Consider the following 24,634-nt stretch of genomic DNA (forward strand, 5'->3'; position numbering starts at 1 on the left):
AAATCTTAAATGAATGCCTATGCCATGAAATAAATAAACAGCGACAGTCTCTTTGTCACTGATATTATTTTCACGCCTAAGCCTATAGTAAAACAGAACGGACAGGAAGAGGTTTATTTTGAAAGTCTTGACCGGAAAGTAATTGTCTAAAACTAGCTAGCTTTGGTCAAACATTCGACTGAACGACTCCAACCAACCCGGAACTTTTAAGCCAACTAATCATTCCTGAGAATTTATTGGAAGGAGTTTGTTCGCGTTCGTGAGCAGTCCAGATGTCTCTGTGAGGACAGGCTCCTCTGTGGACTCACTTCCGTCCTTCTCAGGGGAAAAGGGACAGTTGCAAATGTTTCTGGCTCCGACTGCTGCGGTTCCTGCAGGACAGTAGCCCTCGACTTGTCTTTTCTAACCAGGTAGGACGCAGTCAGGGGGAAAAGCTCTGCAGCTGACTCACACTTCTTTCACAACCCTGCGCTGTGTGTTTGCACAAAACTCTGGCAGCACTCAGATCAGATTTAAAGAGGTAAGTTACTGACAGTTTAGGTGCTGTTTCACCTGGATTTGCATTTATGCGTTTACTTGTAATTACAGCTTAAACCGTGAGCAAGCAGCACATGACTTCAGTGAAGTAGCTCACACTGTTCAGCTACACTGGAGTTACATTAACATGCGTGAAACGAACTTCAGTGTTGTAGTTAGAAAGTCAGAATCCACTGAATCCTAGAGGAAGCCTGAAGTGAGCCCTGTGTTTTAGATATACTCTCTCTCTCTCTCTCTCTCTCTCTCTCTCTCACGCACGCACACACACGCACGCACGCACAGACGCTTCCACGGGCAGCGTCCAGGGGGTCTGGGACTCTCAGGGGGTCTGCAGGCTGACAAAAGGCCTGGGCGTCTGTGGTTTGAGTGCTCATCACTGAACACAGACAGTGACAGCTGCTAACACGGTGGACATTTTCATCTTTACACCTCTGCAGTTTTTCATTCACTCGCTCTTTGCAGTGTGTGGTTTGCAGATGTGTGTGTGAGAGAGGGCTTTCTTTCATGAAGGGGAAACAATGGATTTGTTTACTGTACACTATAACATGTATGCCCAGATGTATTTTCCCTCCGCTGTAACTTCCCGTTACTGACAATAACATGAAAACAACTGGTTATCAATATGATTTGTCTTCAGCATGAAGTCATCGTAACATGGAAAGAAAAAGTGAAAACTTGTTTCAGATAAAACCTGATGAAGCTGCAAAGCTTGAAAAACTATTGAAGTTTTAAATAGTTGCCGCTGGATTTGTTTTAATTGTCACATTAACAGGAAGTGAATGGAACTGACATCACATCAATAGATAACCTTCATTAAACTGTAAATCATCACAGCCGTGATTTATTACGCTGGAAGTCATTTGGAGTCAGTGCACAGAGAGTAGTTCACTGACACCTTCACTTCTTCACGCGCAGAAGGTGCAGTTACTGCTTCCACTTCATTCACGGGGCACCACAGACAGGCACAGACGCTGTGATGAATATACTGTATTTACACACCGTCAGTCAGTGTCTGCAGTCCTATGCTGCTACACAGCAAGCGGGCGGCCGTGTTGATGACTCTGCACAGTGTAGCTGCTTCATACTCTTGTCTGACTGCCTGCATATCGTTTTCCACTCTTTCGTTAATATTGCAGCCACGTCCAAACACATGAAGCACTGATATCAAACAGTCACCGGGGATGACTCCTGTACGCTCTCAGCTGATGGCAATAATGCACCTCTGCTGTGCTCATTTGAAACCTTAAAGCTTCTGTTTCGTAAGACTGTTAGTTAGAGAAGAAAGCATTCAAATATAATGAAGTGTGGCACAGTGTGGCTGCTTTAAACTATTTCTTAATTGAATGTGCAGAACAGTTACTGCACCGTGAAGGTTTGGCCACACTGCCCGACCCTAACGGACACGCTCACTTGTGGTTAGCCTTGATGGACAGAAGTGAAAACCTGCTCTCTCGCTTCTGCCAAGTTCAGAAAGGGAAATATCGAATAGCGTCAACATTTCTCTGATCAGCATCTTTTCTGTCGAGACTCATGAGCTGAAGTGTGCGACAAGCTCAGGGATGGTTTGACAGTGTTCAGAAGTGCTGAACTCTGTTTGAAGAGCGTCTGTATGTAGCACACGGGCCTGTTCAGGCTGAGGAAATGTGACGACCGCTGGAGGAAAGCCACTTCAGTGAAATGATCTCGCGCTTCTTCAACAGAATAGGGTGGAATACACTTGAGTCAGACTACAGGTTCCAACTCTTACTAAGCGTGTCTTGTTTTGCAGTCGAGGAAACGAGCTTCGTCTTGTTGTAGCGAAGGGAATGTCAGCGCTGCATCCTGAGCTGGGAGCAGTGCTGGATGAGGCCTGAAGCATGCTGGGACAGGTCAAGATGAATGCAGACTAATAGTGCTTTGCCATCAGCTGTGGTTAACCCAAAGTCCTGGAAGTCTTCTGTTTAAGTCTCTTTTCTGACTGATCTGACTTTGTGAATTAACCTTCTAGACAAAACTCTGGAAATGTTCGTGTTCATGAGTGTGACCGGCTACATCGTTAGTATTTCTGTCACTGGAAAGTGTGTCTGTGTGTTTAGCCTGCAGTTCAGGAAACCTAAGCACATTTATATTTGACCACTTATATGATTAGATGAGCGTCTTATTAATAGTGCTGTGATATAAGTCAAGAAATGATCTAGAATTTTGATTGTAGGATTGGTTACGGTCTGATCACATTTGTAAAAATGATCTGAAAGCACAAAAAGTGTTAGCATGATAGCATTTGCTCATTGGTCATATGCCATAAACCAAAGTTTTGCGCGAATTAAAATGTCACTGCAGGTAAGTCACCAGGATTCATTATCTGCAAACTATGAACGTCCACAAAAGTTTACGCCAAGTTTCAAACGGCAAGTTTTAGTAATTAAAAACGTAATAACTGTCAGGGTCAGAGCAATACAGTTGGCCTTCTCAAACAGGTCAAATAAATCCCATCATTCCCAGTGGACGGCCAAAAACAGCCTCTGAAGACAGCCTGCGGTGAAGGCCCAGTGGTTCCAGTGTTCCTTTCACTATTAATACCCACCTGTGAGGAGGTGACAGAACAAAGCTGCCTCTCCTTTCATTCCTTGAAGTGCAACCAAAGCAATAATTAGGGTTTCAGCTGATGGACGCATGGCCTCAGTTTCACATTCATCATCACACAGCTGAGACAGACGCTCATCTGAAAACCCACAGGTGGTGGTTGTTGTTGCAGAAACACGACACGTGGAGCTTGCCCTTGAATTTGCTGCCTCGTAAGCCGCCCGAGAACGAACCTGCATTCCACCAAATCTCTTTGAGATTAAGGCTGCGAGCTCTTGTTTATTGTTGGAGGGAAGTTGACCTTCAGCACCGACACGGATGTTATGTCCTTGCTGTCTGGTCCATCTCAATGATCTGATCCTGCTAAACGAGCGGGACTCCAGCCGTAGTCGATCGTGCTGTATGGCCCCCGGTTTTCCCTCTTTGCTTTGAAGGTGTTCTTTATCAGGAAAGACTCTGCCTCGGGCCGACTGAGGTGAAGAGGCAGTGAAGGTGTGTGGTTGTTTTGACAGGGACAATGCTTTGAAACCTGCCATAAACTGTGAGAGCTTTCTTTCTCAGATGGGAGCGATGGTATGTGAACTATCCAAGAGCTTTAGCAGAGGGTGGGGGTTATTAATCACAGCGAACGCAAGCAGACACAAGCTCGACCTCTTTTCTTTCGCTGCGAGCGCACAGAAGAGTTTGGATCCAGCTGCATTGTTTCCATGTGCTGAGAGTAAGGTATCCAAGCTGGTGGAGGCACAACAACAGCTTCTTCTGTATCCTCTGGGAATGCTGTCTGAAGACTGAGGAGGAAGTGTGTATGATCAGTGTGTGCGAGTCGGAAAGGGAAGAAGAAAGCGTGAACAACCCGCAGTATGAGCGCAGGCAGTATTTAGCCCTCTCAGCTGTATTCAGTGCCCATAAACGCCCAGTAAAAGAGGAACAGTGTCGTAGAGTGCTTCATACTGAAAGTGATAGCCGATGAGTGTCGTGAGTCATTCATGGTACGACTGGGCCGAGCAGTTCTGCTTTCAGGCAGCTGCTAACTTTCACTGTATCACGTTTTAATCCTAGTTTCTTGTCGACAGGGACGAGAGCAAATGTTCTACCTCCATCAGGGTTTACCTGGTGACCGAAACGAGTCTTCATTAAAGTTCTCCCGCCACTCTATCGTGGTTTAAGATCACTGATTATTATTCAGTTTGACTCAGCAGCACAGCTTCTGTCCCTGCTGTCAAACGATGGACCTGAGACCAACGACTTTCCAGCACTTCCAAACCTTTCTAGTTAAGACGAGGGCCACGTTTTTGCAGTTTTACTCTCAGATCAGTACAAACCAGTTTACAGCTCAGAGTTTTCGCCCAGCCGCAACATCTCAGTGTAAAATCCAGTCTTAGGATTTGTAGTTCCACTGCACCTTGTTCTGACGCTTTCTTCTCTTTTATCACGAACAGATAGGGAGTGGAGTCTGGAGATGCCAACATGCCACAACAGAAGGACATAGTGAAGATAGCCATCCAGATGCCTGGGGCCTACCCCCAGCTCATACAACTGGACCAGGTAATGTGCACACACACGTTCAAATATCCTCCTTTTTAAAGGATGTGTGCTCTTAAGGTGGATGAATAAGGTCATTTGTTACTCTGGTTGGTGCTATTTGAAATTATGTCATCTTACTATTATTATACACACACCCACACACACATCTATATCTGCCTGTTGATTTCGCTTGCGCTGGCTGCTCTGACACTAAACCACTGCTTTTTCAGGCAGCGTTTGCTCTCAGGCTGTTTCATTTGCTCTCCCTGGTGCACCCGATGCTGGCTCTAACCTTTAGAGGTGCACTACAAAAGGAGCCCCCCTCAGTCATCACTCATGACCCACTGGAAGTGTGTGTCATGTGTTTATCTGTGTGTGTTATCAATAATAGCGTGGAGGATAGGTTGGGACTTAAGAAGGCAACCAGGTGCCAGAACGCAAGCTGCACACATGCAAGACGAAGCTACGAGAAGATCAGGGTTCTGGGGTTGACTTTCCTCTGCTGGCAAGCACCGAAGCAGAGGACAGAGGTGGGATAGATGCTGCTGGCCTGCTTTCTGTTGCTGGTGCTCGGCTTGCAACAGTATCAGCGTCTCCATTACAACAGATGTCATGTTCGTACCGTAGTAGCTGGCTGTGTACGTACAAGTCGAGCGTTTCTTGTAGTGTTGAACCAGGGAAGAGGGCGTACAAACAGCACTCAGTTCACATCAAGCCAAAACCTTGTTACACTGTCACGCACTTATTTGTGTGTGTAGTTTTTGGTTTGCTGATTACGGTTGCTGCTGCTCGAGCTGCCAATGAACGTTTGCCATTCTTCAACTAAACCTAACCATAAATACTTTAGTGGAGGTGACTGTGTTCAAAATCTGGGAAGCAGTGGTAACTGAGAGGCTGATTTCAGGGCAGGAAGGCATTGAAGCCCTATGAGCCCATCAGATGACTCTGGCTCTGTCCATCCACTAGCACAGGGGTTCCCAAACTTTTCCATGCCATGGACCCCCAGACAGCGTTAGCTTCTGGCCGGCAGGGACCCTCTTTGCAAAACCACCGACAATCCTACAAAATATGTAAAGAGACATCAACTTGTTTTGCTTTTTTGCTTTTTTTTTTCTTAACTTCCCTCCAATTTTCTGAGGCCCCCTTAGCACCCCCTGGCGGCCCCGGCCCCCACTTTGGAAACCACTGCACTAGCATACACTGCACACTGAGATTCTGTCATACGCAGCCACAGAAATGGACACTCGCATGAGGTTTTGTATACCTTTCGATTCGAACGGTTCTTTTGCTTCACCCTCTCTTTGCCTCGCTCACACTCTTCCTTCACATGTTTCTGTCATGAGAACAATAGAGACAAACTGTTTCTGTGAGTAGAATAACATCAACACAAACATTACAACAGATGCTGAGATCATTGCTGTCGCTGAAAACCGGAAGATGAGTGCGATTATATTGGTGCTATAAAACATTTTTCATGGCTGTGGGGCGTGTGTGCCTGCAGAAGTTGATTATCCCCACTTCCTTGTGTGGTTTGACAGAGCTTCTGCAGCACACAATATTTAAAGTTTCTTCACAAAGTCGCTGCCAGTCTAACAAACGTCATTGACTGGTAGTTAGACTCTCAGGTCAGCTTTTCAACGCTATCTAAATGTTCTGTCTCCTTACCCAGCGAGCTCAGTGCTCTTTCTTACATGGATAATAATTGTAAAATACATCTGAATAAACTGTGTAAAATGTAAAAATGAAACATATTAAAAAATAATTAAAAAATTATTTAAGCTCAATTCATCCTAAATTGTAATTTCAACAGTCTAATTTTCATAATAACAGATAAGAGTTATATTTGACCACTGCTAGCCAAGTTAGCCAGTTAGCCAGCCAGTCAACTGACACCTCATCAAAATAATTCTGGATTAACTAGAGACTGTTGCTTTAAATGAACACACTCAGAAATGGTCATCTCCTTTACTTATTTTACTTAATCTAAGAGTGCACATGCTGCTTACCTCGCTGGGTAGCTAGCGAGCAGAACTTGCTGCCTCTTCCTTACCCAGCTCAGTGCTCTTTCTTACATGGATAATAATTGTAAAATACATCTGAATAAACTGTGTAAAATGTAAACACAAAACATGTTAAAAAAATAATTAAGAAATTATTTAAACTCAGTTCATCCTAAATTGTTATTTCAACTTTCTTATTTTCATAATAACAGTTATTTTTGACCACTGCTAACCGAGTTAGCCAGTTAGCCAGCCAGTCAACTGACACCACAACATCATCAAAATAATTCTGGATCAACTGGAGACTGTTGCTTTAAATGAACACAGACAGAAATGTTCATCTCCTTTATTCATTTTACTTAATGTAAGAGTGCACATGCTGCTTACCTCGCTGGGTAGCTAGCAAGCAGAGTGAGTTTGCTTTGTTATTTAGCGTCACTGCTCATGCCTGCAGCTAGCGTTAGCACGTTAATTCAGAGTTACTTAGGCCACTTTTGGCTTCTAAACCTTTTCCTCAAAAGAAAGATGCACTATGTGAAGATCAAAAATATTCTTTTAGGGATAAGTTTTAGGAAAAATTCAAGCTGGCTAGGTAGGCAGCATCATCAGCAGCCATGTTTAAGCTAATGCTAAGATTTTTCATGATTTTTTTCAGTTATTTTACAAATTATTGGTTCTTTTATCCATCCATTATCTATACCGCCTATCCCTTTCGGGGTTGCGGGGGGCTGGAGCCTATCCCAGCTACAATGGGCGAGAGGCGGGGTACACCCTGAACCGGTCGCCAGCCGATTGCAGGGCCACATGAAAGGACAAACAAACAAACACTCACACCTACGGACAATTTAGAGTCATCAATTAACCTAATGAGCATGTTTTTGGTCTGTGGGAGGAAGCCGGAGTACCCGGAGAGAACCCACGCATGCACGGGAAGAACATGCAAACTTCACACAGAAAGGCCCCGCCTGACCCGGGGATCGAACCGGCAACCTTCTTGCTGTGAGGCACGCGCACACAGCGTGCAGCCCGGTTCTTTTATTTGACCCATTTTTTCATATGATTATTTATTTCATTCTTTATTTCACTCCTTTTTATTGATATAGTGTCTTGGTAGCTGAGTAGCAGCACATGGTCACAAATTTGACCAGTTTGATTCCCTCTGGCCGCCTTCATCTTTACAGTGGGCCAGCAGTGTGATAGATGTGTCTCACTACGGTTCAGAAGATGATAGGTTCAACTCGTCTGGCTTGTTTGTGTTCTGGACATTAAACCTGTTGGGTTAACCCTGATATTTCTGCTGGTTTTTGCATTGTTTACAATCTCATGTGGGGCCCCTGAGTGTTTACGCCAGGGATCAGATGGTGCTCCTTGACGCAATGGTGTTTCCCAGGGACAGACCCAATGGTCCCTGCAAGCTGATGAAGAAGAGACTGGGTAACCATGCCAGGACTGACTCATCACCTCTCCTTCCCCCGGGAAGATCTGATCACACCCTGAATGAGGCTGACGAGGCTTTGATGGACTCATGGGATGGACATTGACAGTCTCACACACTGTATAACGGACTATATCAACGTCTATGTGGAGAATGACATCCCCACCAGGGTGGTACGGTGTTTTCCAGAAACAACCTCTGGATTTCTCCTGACATAAAGGCTCCCCCAAGGAAAAAAGAGGGTTTCTAGGTCAGGTCAATGGACCCACTACAGTTGGCCTACCTGCCCGGCACTGAGGTGGATGACACTGTCATCTTCCTCCTACAACAGGGATGGGAAACCGTTATCATGGGGCATTTCAGTTTTTTATAACTATCAGCAAATATGTTCAGTTCCTTTTGCTTACTTTTCATGTCCTGAAACTTCTCACCAAATGTCTGAGTGAGTTGTCACACTCAGCAGCATATTCAGATGTCATAGCAGCTTTTCTTCTTGCAGAGTAGGAAAATGCAAGCTGTTTCCTCTTTCCAGTTGCACTTCTCACAGCTTTAATTTGGATGCAAATGATTTGACATTTGAAAGCAGAGAGCTGAGAAGCTGCTGGAGCTTGAGGTTCAGCTCTGAGTACTTGGTGATGTCCACCGTGAAGGTCAAATCACACAAACACCTGCTATCACTGACTTCTGTGACTTCAACAAACAAGTACTGATATGTTTAAATGAGAAAATCAAAATTCAAATTCTTCTATTATTGTTGTATTTATACTGTAATAGTCCAAAATTAAGTAAAATAACGTGTCTGTGCCTCATTGCCTCAAGAAACATAGGAAAAAACAGCTTGACAGTAAAATAACACATAATATCTCTCTAATGCACTTTGCCCATGACAAGAGAAACATACAGAAACAAACAAACAAACAAACAAACAAACAAACAAACAAAAAGCCTGACATACTTTTCCCCCACTACACGCTGTGTGTGGATAACTAGCGGCTATAACTTGTGAGAGGTGTGTGTGCAGAGTTGGATGACACAGAGGATGCTCATTGCTCACTTCACTTCGTCAGTCATCTTGCAAAAATACGCTGTGCACAAGCGAATACGCTGCAAAACCTATTCACCGGACCAGTTGTTTACTGCCTCGGGTCTTCCTCAGTTTCGCGAGACTAGCAGTGGCCGTCTCCAGCAGCTCAGCTCAGCGATCAGCAGCAGGGCACGTCAGGGCAGCGACGGCAGAGTGAGGGCACGTTGTGGATCATGTGATCGACCAAGGTCGATCTAAATTATTATTATTTTGTTTTATGCATTATTATTTTGGGCCACACAGACGGACTTTCACACACACACACAAAAAATAATAATCACTTTGACAAAAGGGCACTTTGGGCATTGGACCCCCCACCCCCCCGCACATGCCGGGACCACAGCATGTGAGGATGAAGGACTGGGGTGCGACATGGTTCTTTGCAGCACAGGAGCTCCGCAGAGATTAGTCCTGGAGGATCATGGCTCAACTATCCTGATGGAAAATATACCCCACCCATGCTGGATACCGCAGGTCCTTCTTCCGGCTGCTATCAGACTTTGAAGTCAACCCTGCTGCCAGTCGACCATACAAACCAACACCAACAATTTGATTTAAGCATGTGCATGTGTAGTGCAGTGTTTTCTTAACTGTGCAGTATCAATATTTCCTATGTGTAATTTTAAATTCAACCCTTGTCTGTTTTCCTTAATTCTCCTGCTGTGAGATTAATAAAGGATTATCTTATCGTATCTTCTGTGATTAAGGGGAAGTTTTCCGTGTCTTGAGGAGCTCCACATGAGTTTAAACTGTAATCCAGACAGCAGGGGTGTGTGCCTATTTGCATATTGTACATCACTAGAGAAGGTTTGACTAAGAGAGTGGATTTAACTGGTATTTACTAGACTGTCTGGTAACTTCAACAGAATGAAGCCCTGATACTTCAACCAACCATTTTCAAGACTTTTTGTTGTCATCATCCCTTCAGCAGCACAGCAGCATTGAGCACACAGGGTGTTGATTTGGATGTGAATGCCCATGCTCTGCTCAAAATATGTTTATGTCAGATCACAACCAATCCAAGCCCAGTTGCCTCCACTAAACACATCTGATTGGTCGACCTTCTTGACTGCCACTAATAACAGAGCAGCCGCTGGGTCTACCGCAGAACCCGAAGACATTTTGATTGGTTGACCACCAGGCTGACCACTAATAGCAGGATAGCTGAGAGTCAGACATGGAAGTAGTCTGGCTTCTATTTATGTACAAAGAAGGCTCTTGGCACTGATGGCAACATTGTCCAGAAAGTGTTGGGGAGCTCTAGGATTTCCTCCTCTCAGCAAACAAAGTTTGCAGCCAGCAAGAATAGCTGTGGTACAGTGATCCCATAACAGCATGTTATTACTGAAGCATGTGTGCAGCTCCCTGAGTGGCGTCTGCTAAGTCCTGATGTTATAACACACATGTATGCAGCAGGTGTGTGTGTTGTATGATGTGTGTGTATAAATATTTGTGTGGATATGGATGTGGCTTACATGCTGTTTTGCTTTGTGTCTGTGCAGAAAAAGCCGCTGTCTGCTGTAATAAAGGAGGTGTGTGATGGGTAAGTCATTGATTATAGATTGTTTTGCTGCCTCTATGCAGTCTATTTTTGGAATGTTTGACATCATTATCAATCAACTGTATGTATTACCGTGACAGTTAATATCAGTTTGTGTGTATGTGCAGCTGGAATCTCCCAGGCCCTGACAACTACGCTCTGCAGTATGCTGACGGAGTACAGACGTACATCACCGAATCAGTGAGTCAGAATAAGTATTTATCTCAAACAGGAATCAGTCTGGTCGATGTCTGAGCACAGTTTGAAGACACTGAGCCACAGCCCTGAGTCAGCCATATGAGATGTTTCTATGTTTAGGACAAGAATGTAGTAGATCTCTCTTTGAGATCTAAAAGTGCAGCAATGAATTGGTGAATCACAGCGTTGTCGGCAGTTTGTGACCTCTGTCTGCTTTTGTGTCCATCACTACATGAAATTTCTTCTGATAAGATGAAGGCCAAGTCGCATTATGTCATTACTGCTCTTTGAAATGAGTGTGAGACAGAGTGAAAAAACAAAGTACAAGGAGACAGAAAGAAAAAAGAGAAGCAGCTGGAACTACACTCAGCTCGTTGGTGTTGAGTGACCTTATGAAAAGGTTGCTACTGAAGGCCCTCCCCCTCTTTGGGCTGTAGACAGGTCTGCAAAAGCCATTAGAGCCATCAGATATGCAGAGGAAGATGCTTTATTTATTGTAATAAATAACTGCTGTGAGGCTGTCGTGAGCGTGCAGCTGTTCAGAGTGTGAAGCACTCAGCAGGCTGTTACCTTTAGCACGGTCACAGTTGGTACACAGATGCTAATGTTCAGACTTTGAAGTGAGCGGGTGTGCAGCTGAATGCAGATGTTTCAGTTTAAGAGCAGCTTCTTGATGAGCTGACTTGGCTTGATTGCATGCGGTGAAATAATTTGGTTATTTCCTGCTTTCAGCAGTAATCTGAGTTCAGAAATATCCCTGGAAACTCGTTCTCTCTCGATACCGATTCTGATTCCTCAGCTCAGTGTCTCACTATGATTTGACACCAGTGCTGACTCTCAAATGTAGTCAGATCAGTAACAGACATGCTTGACTCACATATACATACAGCTTCAATGAGCTTCTCTTATGCGTGACTTGTCTCATGCGTGACTTGTCTCATGCGTGACTTGTCTCATGCGTGACTTGTGTTATGTGTGACATGTCTGCCAGTCTAATACGTTGCCTCTGTCTTTGTCAAAGTGGACCAAAGTTCGAATGTGAGTGCTGTCTTGGGCAGCAAACAGTCTAACTTTTGCCATTTTGGTGACCAGAAGTTCAAGTTCACCAACGAAGACGTGAATCCGTTTTGAATGCATCCACTGGTCACATACATGTGCTTTCAAATGCACATAGAATAAACTGCAGTGCACAGTCTGTTGTGTGTGCTCTGCTGTCTTTAGTCTTCAACTTAAAAGCTGAAGCTGTGAAAAGGGTGAAAAGCACTTTATACACTAGTGCTGTTGCATTTCTTTTCTTCATTGTTCATCTGTATTGTCATTGTTAAATAAGCCTTTGAAATGAGGCTGGTGAAGGATAAAGGCATTGTTATTAGAAGCAATGCAGTATCTGCAGGCAGCCCTCACCCCCTTTATGAGCACAAAGCACTTTTCCAGTGGCCTGAGAGGAGTGTCCAGGGCAGCTGCTCCTCAGAGACACCTCCTCTTGGCCGGGAGGTGCAGAGCTTGTTACCTCTCTGCAGCTTACACACAAAAAAACCCCTATAAATGTTCCAAGATAGACTCAACCACTGAATATTTATGCCATCAAACACTCCTCTCTCTCTCTTTTATAAGTAGACTGGCAGCACTAACTACTAGCCACAGCCTTTATAGCAGTTTATGGATGAATGTGTTTGTCCAAATGTGGGTTTGTGTGTGGGTTAATGTTAGTGTGTTTTACTTTCAGCTGGTTTGAAATGCTTTTCCTCCGCGTTCATGTGTGTCTGTTTGTTTGTGCGTCGTAGAACCGTCTGGACATTAAGAACGGCTGCATTCTGCGTCTGACCAAGGCACCGGTGAGTCTGCATCGGCCCGCCATGCTGCCCCCTCACCTCCCTGTCCTCCCATCCTCTGTCTCACTCTGTCACTGACTCATCACTCTTTCATCTACAAGGAGCTCCGTTTCAAAGAAGAGTAACATAACGAGAAAATGAGCGACTTGTTGAGTCCGGCGTGTGTGAACGTACTTCTTGTTGTGTGTTTTGCTGATGCTGCTCGACACAGGGCCGCTGCGCAGAGGACTTGTACAAAGGCATCCAGAGTGCGGACGCGGGTGTGCGCTGTGATTCGCTGAAGGAGCTGGCGGGCGTTTCCACAGACGTGACCTTCGCTCAGGAGTTCATCAGCCGAGATGGACACCTTTTGTTGGTCAAGATAGTGGAGGACTCTAATGAGTTAGTACTGTTTGCTCATTTTCCTTCCCCAGCATGGAAGACTGTTCCTCAGACAGTCAGTTAAACCGGAGGGATCCCACATGTAGCAGAACATCCTGTCAAACCGACTGTAGAGCAAAATCAAGGAGTGTGCTGAGTGTATGTATATTAGACCATATTCTGCACAAAGAAGAGTTTCCTCCCATTTCATACCGACTCTATCTTCCAATTTCAGTTAAAACCTGTTAGTTTATTTATTCTGAGCGGCTTCCACGATCAGAGATAACTGCTGAATAAATGTATGGGTGATGCAGAGAGCTAAACCTGTGTTTAGTGTTCGTATGTGTGTGTATGCATGACATATTTCTGTGTGTGTCATTCAGGAGTAATGTGATCATGACCCACACACTGACAGCCTTCATGGAACTGATGGATCATGGGATAGTTTCCTGGGAGAACCTCTCATCTGTCTTCATTAAGAAGGTTCAGTATCTGCTGCTGTCTGTCAGTTTGTCTGGAGGTTTTTTTCTGCTCTCACTGTAGCCTCATTCCTGCTTATGATTCCCACCTCCTTCCTCCCCTCCTCTTCCTCCGTCCTCTCCTTTCAGATCGCCAGCTTCGTCAACGCCAAGCCGACTGATGCGTCGATACAGCAGGTGTCCTTGGACATCCTGGAGAGCATGGTGCTGAGCAGCCACAGCCTCTTCCTGCAGGTCAAACAGGAGGTCACGATGGAGAGGCTCATCGCTCACCTCCAGGTGTAAGTAACAGATCGATGTGGGCTGACTCAGACATTTGTTAAACATAAATTCAATTAAAGTGAAAATTGAGATGACTGAGAAGATGATCTACTCATGTTCGGTGAAAGAGAGAGCGAAAGCAAGCCCTGGCAGAGTGACACCTCTGTGGGCAGGTGGGCTGAGGGGCTGATAAGTCGCTGCATTGTCTCTGTAACGGGACATTTTTCAGTATTTAAAACATGTCCCGGCTAGACACAATCCGTTGATTTGAGGAATGAAACATCCTTAAATGTCAGCCTCCTGTCCCTCCTGAATGTGCAGCTGTGGAGCATTTAAACAGCGTGTTTGTCTCACACTTGTCTTTGTCCTCTCTGGCCTGCTTCAGGACGAACCAGCAGATACAGACTAAAGCCATGGCTCTGCTCATGGCGCTGCTGCAAACAGCCGGGGACGCGGACAGACAGGTGCTGCTGCAGACACTTTCTCACTTCGTAACACACTTCTCATCTTCCTCTTTCTGAAGCTGTTCGAACATCTAAGAATGCAGACGAGTGTGCGTTTAGTTTGTTTCAGGGCCCTGCTGCCTGTTTCTTCCAGACAGAGGTGCCTGCAGCTGTAAATGCGTCATGCATGCTTAACCTTAGCTGTTTTCTTCTTCGGTCATCCTCACTGCGGTGCATTCATGCACTGATGGCAGCAGAGACTGGCATGCATGTGACTTGGGGTGGAGGTGGTTGTTTGGACCAGCAGGCCTTTATTGTACATGGGAGTCTGAATCCTGCAGGCGCCTCTTCTTCCAGACAGCTGGAAGTGAGCCGTCTGTCTCACTTTGTCTGCTCGTCTCAGCGTTTCTGCAGACAGTTGAGGCTTTCTCTCCCTCTGTTCTGCTCCTGCTCCTCTCTCATTGTACGGACACAGTTCCTTCATTCAGCCCTCCGCCTCCTTTCTCAGGCTCTCTTTGTTACACACACACACACACACACGCACGCACGCACGCACGCACACACACACACACACACACACACACACACACACACACTCTGCCACTTTTACAGTAGGTCAACAAACCCACCCTTCTTATCAGCAAATGAGTCCTGAACAAAGCGAGGTGGGGTTAGAGATCCATGTGCCAGCAAGCGATGTCTCAGTAACAGTATCAGTTAGTGGCACTGTATCACCCCCCCATGTTAGAAACATGCCATTGCACCACAGTGACTCATTCTGCTTCCACTCACTTTGTTCTCTTGTTCCTTGTCTTGTGTTTTCCAGGATATGTTTGCGTTCCTGAATAAGAAGAATCTCCGTCAGTACATTTATAAAGTAAATGATCTTGACCTTATTAGCATTCGCATTTCGCACAGTTTGCTCGGTCTCGGTGATGATGTAATGAGCGGAGACCTCACTGTTATGCAGAGGGATTTAAGGAAACACTCTGGCCTATTTTGTTGCAGAACATCATCCACAGTTCTGGCTCAGTCCAGGACGAGATGGCTCACTACCTCTATGTCCTACAATCAGTTACCTTGAATCACCTGGAGCCTCGCATGAGGACACCTCTGGACTGTTACAGCCAGGTGAACAAAAACACCACGAGGCAGACAGACTCTGCCGCCGAGCATTTTTACAATTAAGGTGTTTAATTAATCGTTTGAATATCTGCTGTATCTGCTCCTTCTTCCGTCACTCCAGGAGCAGAGAGACATCCTTCATAGTTTGCGTCAGGCAGCGTTCGAGACAGAAAGTGAGAACAGTCTGAGCCACGAGAGACGACGCTCGCTCTGCGCCAAAGAGTTCAAGAAGTTAGGCTTCTCTGTAAGCGACTGCTGTCAGACGTTACTCTGCTCACCTGTTAGAAATACTCCTTTCTGTTGTACGTTTATCTTCATGTTGCTGTGGTTCATGTCGTCTTTGTTCATTTCCTTTCAGAACAATAGCAACCCTGGTCAGGACTTGGTGCGAACGCCTCCCGGTCTTCTGGCTTTGGACACCATGTTTTATTTTGCTGCACGCTATCCTGACGCCTACAGCAGGGTGAGCGCCATTTATCTGCTGTTCGGTCTGAAGAGTTAATGGCACAGTGAAGTGTTTCTTTTGACTTCGACAGTATCATAGCGAGCATCATATCAACCAGTGTTGATCACTTTCTACATGAACTAGTTCAAAGTTCAGTTCACAGATTTTAAATTGAACTAGTTCAGTTCATAGTTCATAATTTAAAATGTTGAATTAAGTTCACCGTTCCAAAAATGAACTAGTTCATAGTTCTTTTTTCCATATTTTGCTGCGAGCTATTAGTTTTCTAAATAATTGCCACAGCCCATATAGAACCACAGACAGCGATTATTTTATCAGTGTTAACACTGTAACTATGCGTCAGATTTCATCTTCATATCCACTTTTGAATCCTTATCCAGCCAGGGTTTACATCAGCATTGAGGGGACAGCTTTTCCCCATTGCTGCTTTAAACTCTTTGTTACTGTCCATTCAGTCCACACTCGCAGCAGCTTTCACCCCATGTGACTGAAGGGCGGATTTTCTTTTTGAAAGCTGGCGAGCAAAGTTTGCACAGAAATGTCAGATTTTTCCCATCCTCACCGACCTTGTCATAAAACTTGTTGATCATACGACGCCTCCTTGCTGCGTTTTGTTTTGATGACGCATGCGGCGGTGCGACGCTGGTGGCTGGTGTTGACAGATTGGGTGTTTTTTCCGCTACATATTAAGGCCTGTTTACGGCGTGTTTTAGCCGGGTTTTCTTCTGGAAGGCTCTATAGAAATCTGGCACCCTGTTGAATGAAGTTAAACTGAGAGAGCGTGCTGTTCGCAGACACCTGAATGAACGAGTTCACAGTAACGTTCATCAGGCAGTAATACAGAACGTTCAGTTCACGTTCACCCAAAATATGAACGAATTCATGAGCTATTGTTCACTGAACGCTTTCAGGCACAACACTGATATCAACGTCCTTCAGCAGTACGTCATTTACATGAACTGGCCTAAAAAAAATCACAACATGGAGATACATTTTGATCATCTGATCAGTTATTCATGTAGCTTATACATCTATGTCTAAAACATGATAAACAGGACAAATGTAAAGTAACTGTTGCAGAACTGAATCGTTTCATGTTCTGTTTTTCTGTCTTCACTTGACCGTCCTCAGCTGAAGTTGCAGTGTTCACAGTACGTTGTCACATTGCTTCCCTCTCCCAGTTTGTCCTGGAGAACAGCAGCAGGGAAGACAAACATGAGTGTCCGTTTGCCAGAAGCAGCATCCAGCTCACACTCATCCTGTGTGAAATCCTTCGTATCGGAGAGCCCCGTAAGTTCACCTCCAGTCTATTAAGTGCCATCCCTCCGTCTGTACCCTCCAATCACGCATTGTGTCGCGTTTGTCCTCCATCTTCTCCATCCCTTTCTCTGCTAACAGCCTCGGAGACGGGATCTGACTACCACCCCATCTTCTTCAGCCAGGATCGGCTGATGGAGGAGCTTTTCTGTGTCTGCATTCAGCTGCTCAACAAGACCTGGAAGGAGATGAGAGCCACACAGGAGGACTTCGACAAGGTACCATGGCATGGCATGGCATGGCATGGCATGGCATGGCATGGCATGGCATGGCATGGCATGGCATGGCATGGCATGGCATGACTTTGATGAGTAGATCAGTACAGCTCTCACAGCTGTACCGTAAATATGCTGCTTGAGCCGGCAGCTCTGTGGCCTCCGGACAGAGCCAGGCTAGGCTTTTCCCCGCTTCCAGTCTTTGTGCTAGGCTAATCTACCCGAGTGCTCTAGCATCGTATTTTAACATGCAAACATCAGAGTGGCATTAAACACCTCATTTTAGTCACAGTAAGAAAGACAAAAAAGCATATTTCCTAAAAATGACAAACTCTTTCTTAAAGGAGCAAATGTAAGGTATCATGAGATAAAACGCAACTAAGGAAAAAGATTAAAAGACCCAGAGTTGCACTTTGAGGCCCCAACACCATCTTGACTATATATGTATGTATGGGCACATTTCAGTTCATGCTGTCAACGCTCTGAAAGGGTTGATTACATCCCAGTTGCACTGCAGCAGCAGTGTCCTGATATCTGTCCTCATGTCCACCCTGCAGGAGGAATACTGTGTTAAAAGGCACATGACTCAGTGCTGGTTGTCTAGGTGGGATTTTTCTTTTCCTTGTGACAGACGACAGTTGCATCGAGGTCTTTCCAGAGATGGGAACGACTGTGGCTTCACTACGGGAATGTTTTTCTGCCCTGTAGCTTCCACAGTCACTGGTCTAGCACGGGTCAGTGGTGCAGTGATTGCTGCTGAGTGTGTGTGTAAAAAGATGACACAGGGTATTTCAGATCCAGGCCTAGCACGGCCAGCATGGCCTGCTCACAGCACATCATAGCAACACTTTGCTTCCCATAAGTATAAAAGCTGAGCCTCAGCAGCCCTGACTGAAATTTCTCTCTTTTTTCACGCACCTTCGCTGGTGTTTAAATGTTTAGCAAGAGAAATGAAGTCCACCCAGAGCAGTGTTCATTTTGACAAGAATTTTAAATCTAGTTTTAGTCACTTAACTGAAAATTGTAGTTGGTTTAAGTTTTAGTCTTTTGTTTTCGTAAAGATTTAGTCCGTGAAATCCAGTTTTTGTTTAATTTTAGTCAAATGTTTTAGTCATAACTTTCTCAGTTTCATGGTACTGTCATGGATTTTGAACTATGCATTTAGTCAGTGGGCTGACAATGTGTTACTGACTTACCATACTTTTATAAATCATATAAAAATGAAAGCCTAAAGTGTGCTAGATAGAATGCAACAAAACAATCATGTTTCCTCACAGGCCATCTATTAATTTTCTGCATACATGTACTGTGACTGGACGTACAGCAAAGTGGAGCAGACCCTGTAGACACACTGCCCTCTTTATTTGCATACAACCTGGAGAAATGCAAATACTGTGAAATGATTTGGTCCCATTTCTATTCCTACTCACTGGAGGGGTCGTCTCTCCTCTTCCTTCCCAACTGACATGCTGCTCAACATGAGGCTCTCATCTTTGAGTGGCCAGCAGCAGCCAAAATAGTTTCTTTCGGCTTTAAGCTAGCTAGCTTAGACAACACGTGAACGTTAGCTTGCCTTGTTGAAAACAACAACCAGGTTGTCTGACAACTTTTTCATCTTGTCTTCACTCGTCAGGGCGCGATGAACAGAGATTTCGTCTCGTCTTTCGTCTTCACTGCATGATGGACAGAGATTTCGCTGTAATTTTAATCGTTACAATTTAGTCATGCAATGAAATGAATTTTCGCTGAAAATGAACACTGACCCAGAGTTCTGTTAATGAACTGTGAAGCTCTTCAAATAAATCAAAATTTAGCTAAAGGACAAGCTCCTCCAGACACACAGTCAATCTTAAAAAGAGGCTTTTAAAAAGTCTTTGTGGGGAAAATGTGGAGGTTTGTATTTTTGTGAATTTGTAAAGGTTCATTCTTATGCTAACCATCCCCGACCCCCCCCAGATAGAGCTGACCCTGCATTCAGGGAAACACAGTGACCGTGCAGCCACAGTCGGGTTTGTACTCTGGTAATAGGCTGAGCCAGGCCTTCAGCAGCCTGGTCCTGTCTGAGAGGCAGAGCATCTGTCCTGAGCCTCATTTCCACATCACACCACAAAGTGCTCTCCTGGCAGTCATAAAACTCAGCGACCTTTTGACCTCTCTGGATAGGACCAGTGGTCTGAGTGCCAGGCCGGCCCACCGGCCTTTTGTTCCTCCCCACGGCCCCCTACCCAGGGTGCTTTGGGGCAAGGACAAAGGGGCATTAGGTGGACAAAGAGAAGCGTGGTGGGCGGCAAAAACAGAGGGAGAAGGAAACGACAAAAACAAAGCGCTCAGGGCACGAGCGGTAATTACAAAACAACAAAGGGAAGCTAAAATCTCTGGAAACAATACGAGGGAGAGAATGAAAAGGCTGGACGGGCGAGAGCGGCGAGGGAGGGGACCGGAGGAGGAAAGGATTCATGATGTCACAAATTTAGGTTTTCTCTTGAATTCAAAGTGTGTGTGAGACTTCTTCACAAACACACACACTCCTTCCATCCAGGCATGTGAGTGTATTTGTGGCCCCATTCACCCCCTGTGATAACGGTCATCCTCACACACACACACACACACACACACACACACACACACACACACACACACACAGGACGCTTTTAGCATACATGCACATGCAGCAGGGTTTTAGGGAACAGGGACAGCTGCCAGTCATTGCTCCTATTGGCCAGTTCAGCTAAATAACAGCAGGGCTGGACAGGGGTGGGGTAGGGGGTGGGTGGGGTTGCATGTGTGTGTGGGAGTCAGTGTCTGTTTACAAAACACCCACAGACCTACACCTCTGCTGTCATGTAGGTGATCTCTGTCTCTCTGTCCCTCGCGTTCGCCTCTCGTCATCCCGTCGCTTTTCTCTGACTGTTGTCAGCGAGTGGAACTCAACGCTGGGATTGAAATATTTGTCCGAGTAGTCGGCCCTGAAGGAGGAAAGATGGAGGTAAGGTCAGCTTTAGTATCATGTCTTGGTTGGAAAGTTAATAGTTCAGCAGTTTGATATTTGTTTGTTGCTGATTAGCTGAAGTTGGTATCAGATGACAAAAAAGGTGACACGCGTCAACGTGATCGACGTGATTTAAAGAGGGTTAAGGTGACGTAACAGGAGGAAGTGGCGGTCTTCGGACAGTGGACAGCGAGGTTATTTTGGCTCGGGGAGCTTGAGCAGGTGTGAAATAACCGTGGCTTGTTTTGTGTCCCGGCATGTCTGCACAATCTGGAACGACAGTCTGGATTTCAGTCTGACTCGCTTCTCACTGATTGTTCGCAGTCATATTAGGTGTCATAAGAGAGATCTAGGGCAGCAGAGTGTGTGTCAGAGAAACAGGAGCAGGCCATATAGTGCTGGAGCTGGCTCTGGGCTTGTAGCAACATGGATTTTTCTATAGATTTTCCTCTATTTACAGCTGAGGCACACACAGTATACCAAGGGGAGCTATAGATTTTACACACATGGAAGTGTTTGACCCGTTTGATCAACTGCCCTGAGCTTGTTTGAGGGTGGCCGGGGTCACCCCCTGTCCCTCTTTGTGAGCTTCAGTTTAACAAGTCATGCAGAATACACACACACACACACACACACACACACACACAATCATAGCAAGTGCTGAGTCAGTGCTGCAGCGGTTCAATCTGGACGGATATGTTCACAAACTCGCTTTTAAGTTAAACGTCTGTTTGATTTCTCTTAACAGCCATCAATAAGGATGAAGCCCATAAGTGCTCAGTGAAATAACCGCCCAGTTTGTCGTCATTGATTGTGCTAATTCAGCGCGGTTGGTGTTGGGGAGCTGGGTGGATGTCACAGATAATGGGTTGATGAAGAGTACGCTGTGTGGGTCAGCAAGGAGGGGAGGAAGGTACAGGCTTATAGAGCTCCTTCCTGCTGCTGAATGCAACGTGATGTCGTAGCTTCACTCATAATGTGAAGGGGCTGTGTGTGTGAATACAGGTCAACCAGACTAAAGCGTCTGTGTCCGCGTCTCCTTCCCCAGGTGATGCAGGTGGTGAGGGAGCAGATCACCAGGACTCTGTCCAGTAAGCCGACCTCCCTGGAGCTCTTCAAGAACAAAGTTAATGCTCTGAACTACAGCGAGATCCTCAAACTGCGGCAGACAGAGCGGCTGCACCAGGAGGAGACTCTCGCTCCACCCGTACTGTGAGTAGCGCGATGCTGCAGCTTGCACGCCGCCTCTTACTGCCCCATTGGGGTCCTTCATTTCAGCTCCATGGCAGAAGGTGTCCCTCTCTGCAGCCTGTAGATTCACACTGAGTCTTCAGCAGCTTTTGTGGCTCAACAGAAAAATCACCAACTAACAGGTTGAGATTCTTGTCATTGAAGTGTTAAAATGCGGAAAAAAGAGAAGCCACAGGGCGTCCGTGGCACAGCCTGATCAGCTGCTCTACTGACGAGCGCAGATAGTTTCCACCCCTATGGAGCCAGCTGACAGCTCAGCAGCCATGCTGTCGTTTATGATGCTGCTGTTTGTCACTAAACACTGAGTGTAGCATTAAGGGGTCGTCCATGCAGGTGGAGGTTACTGTCTGCCACCCGCACCGTGAACCCTCGCTGACTTTCCACCACATTAATGATCAAGACAAAGCTCTATTCTGAATGTTGCTCGTTGTCCTGGCGGCAGTGACTTGTTTTATTTTGCCTTTCATGTCTTGCGATGCTGCGACCACGTGAAGAAACATTTTGCCCAGCGTGCCTTTCTGTTTTCAGCGAGCTCAAAGAGCGCCTGAAGCCCGAGCTGCTCGAGTTGATCCGCCAGCAGAGGCTCAACAGGCTGTGTCAAGGAACAATGTTCAGGAAGATTAGCAGCCGACGCAGACAGGGTGAAACAGCGCGCACACACTCACACACACACTTAAAAACAGGAGACTGCCTCTTGTTTGGCTTAACTCTGTCTGATTTTCTCAGATAAACTCTGGTACTGCCGCTTGTCGCCCAATCACAAGATGCTTCACTATGGTGATGTGGAGGAGGACACGGACAATCCACCAATCGAAACGCTGCAAGAGAAGAGTGAGTTGATGCTGGGCAGAGTCTCTGGAAATGAGCCGGAGCCGTGTTTTCTTCGTTTGAATGAAATGACCTTTATCGCCTCTGTTCACCTCTCCTCGTTACCCTCCTCCTCCCTCAGTTCCAGTAGCAGATATCAAAGGCTTGCTGACGGGAAAAGACTGTCCTCACATGAAGGAGAACAAAGGCAAACAGAACAAGGTCAGCAGCGCTCGTGTCCTTTCACATCGTGCTCACGTTCACCCTCTGCTGACTGACGGCTCACTGTGTTTGTGCCTGTGCTTCAGGAGGTGCTGGACCTGGCGTTTAGCATCACGTACGATGTAGAAGAGTACAGCCTGAACTTCATCGCCCCCTCCAGAACTGATGTGAGTCTTGCACTGAACTTTCCTCTTCACATCTTCATCACACTTTCTTCTTCTCTGCGTGTATTAGAACATACAGTGAGAGTGCAAACAGCGTGCTGACGGGCGTCCTCTCTCTCTGTCAGTTTTGCCTGTGGACAGATGGATTGAGTGTCCTCCTGGGCCGGGAGATGAGCAGCGAGTCCATGCGCAGCGAGCTGGAGATCCTCCTCTCCATGGAGATTAAGCTCCGCCTCCTGGACCTGGAGAACGTTCCCATCCCCGACAGCGCGCCCGTCATCCCGAAACCGCCGAGCAACTACAACTTCTGCTACGACTTCAGCCAGACTGAGCAGTAGAGCGTGTGGACTGACTGGAGCGCAGCTAGGATGCGTGAATGTGTAAATACATGTGCGTGTGTGTCTGAAAAAAGAGGTGTGTGTGTGGTGAGAGCTGACCTGCGCATCCATGCACTTATTCTTATAATGCAAATGTATAACCCTGACATTAGATTCTTCTTCTGTGGTCTTCGACACCCAGGTGAAACCATGAACAGGAGAAATTAACCTGCAAAATGGAAGATGTGCGGAAGATTTAGGCCGATGTATTGGCAGAATATGGAAATATTTTATTAACAAGTTTGTTTTCATGAGTGTATCATCACGTAAAAATAAGAATCGTTGTGTTTTAGTGACCTTTGAATGAGCTCCTTATATCAGAGAGAGAGAGTCTTCTCCCTGCACAGACAAACCAAACGCTGGCTCCACAGAAGGCCTTTTGTGTTTTTAGCAGCCATTGTCGGGGAGGGTGAGGTATTTAGCTGGTTGCAATCTGCAGCGTCACCACTAGATGCCACTAAATCCCACACACTTGTCCTTTAAACTGCAGTATCGGATGTGAGTGTGCACTGCTAGCAGATGGCTGTTGACTGTACTAATGCAGCTTATTATCACTGCTCGTCTTTTTCAGTCCATCTCTCCATTCACGGTTCCTCCTTCACAGCTGTCTGAAGCCTCAACACAGCTCCAAAAAATACTCTTCTTATACAGTACAGCCACTCGAGTAATGGTACTTTCGTTTTGTTTTGTAATCATTTTATATATCTGAAACTTTGTGTGATACGTTTATTACTGGTCAAAGCTATAAAGGCTTTGATCTTTGTCTCAAAATGCTGGTTGTTTGATCGCTTTTTTTAATGGGCATTAACTAGAACAGAGTGCTTTCTCAAGATTTGGTACATGGACTCATTTCAAACATATGAAAGATGTTTTCAGTGTTGCTTAAATACACCTGTAGGTACTTGCCTTTGTATAGACCTCATATGATTTACTGTAGAGTGGAGGCGCTCTGAAGGCTCTGTGGTGTAGATGTGCGTTAGGTACCAAAATGACTCTTTTGGCTTTTAATTCAGAGGCACTTCCTTAAATCCATAATCAAGGTTGATCGTGGAAAAAACTTAAAAAAAAGTTTTTTATCCGACCAGCAATCAGTGATCTTTTTTCTGAACTGTCTTATATCCAATCCTGAATGAATTCTAAAACTCAGTTTTATACAAGGTACTTTATAATACTATGAATGAGGCGAGCAGCCAGCGACGACACTCAAAGCAGCGGCTGGAGAAGCGGCACAGGTGTGCAGCGTAACACGGTGCGTTCGAGTGCTGTCTGCCTTTCTTGGTATCAGGTTAGTTGATTTCAGCGCGGTCACGACTGTCCTCTGCAGAGCTTCCCTCACACTCAGCCCTCTGTGATGATGCTCACTTTGAGTCATGTGCTTTGGGTGACTTCACATGAATAAACAGTTTGATTTATCCTGAGAGGAGAAAAAACAGACTTGTGTGTTTG

General features: G+C 45.7%; 1 protein-coding gene across 1 annotated transcript; it reads left to right on the plus strand.

Moving 5' to 3' along the window:
* Positions 1-175: 175 nt before the first annotated feature.
* elmo3 (engulfment and cell motility 3) lies at positions 176-24,609 on the plus strand. The gene is made up of 21 exons (XM_070972401.1): positions 176-410; positions 4,539-4,644; positions 10,645-10,685; positions 10,811-10,883; positions 12,665-12,715; positions 12,924-13,093; positions 13,456-13,555; positions 13,681-13,832; positions 14,198-14,276; positions 15,082-15,132; positions 15,264-15,386; positions 15,502-15,624; positions 15,739-15,843; positions 17,028-17,136; positions 17,245-17,381; positions 21,416-21,579; positions 22,147-22,259; positions 22,345-22,449; positions 22,568-22,647; positions 22,734-22,814; positions 22,937-24,609. Exons 2-21 carry the CDS (start codon positions 4,567-4,569, stop codon positions 23,147-23,149), a joined length of 2,148 nt encoding a protein of 715 aa, XP_070828502.1. The 5' UTR covers positions 176-410; positions 4,539-4,566; the 3' UTR covers positions 23,150-24,609.
* Positions 24,610-24,634: the final 25 nt, after the last annotated feature.

This window comes from Chaetodon trifascialis, chromosome 10 (assembly GCF_039877785.1).
Source record: "Chaetodon trifascialis isolate fChaTrf1 chromosome 10, fChaTrf1.hap1, whole genome shotgun sequence".
Lineage (NCBI taxonomy): Eukaryota > Metazoa > Chordata > Actinopteri > Chaetodontiformes > Chaetodontidae > Chaetodon > Chaetodon trifascialis.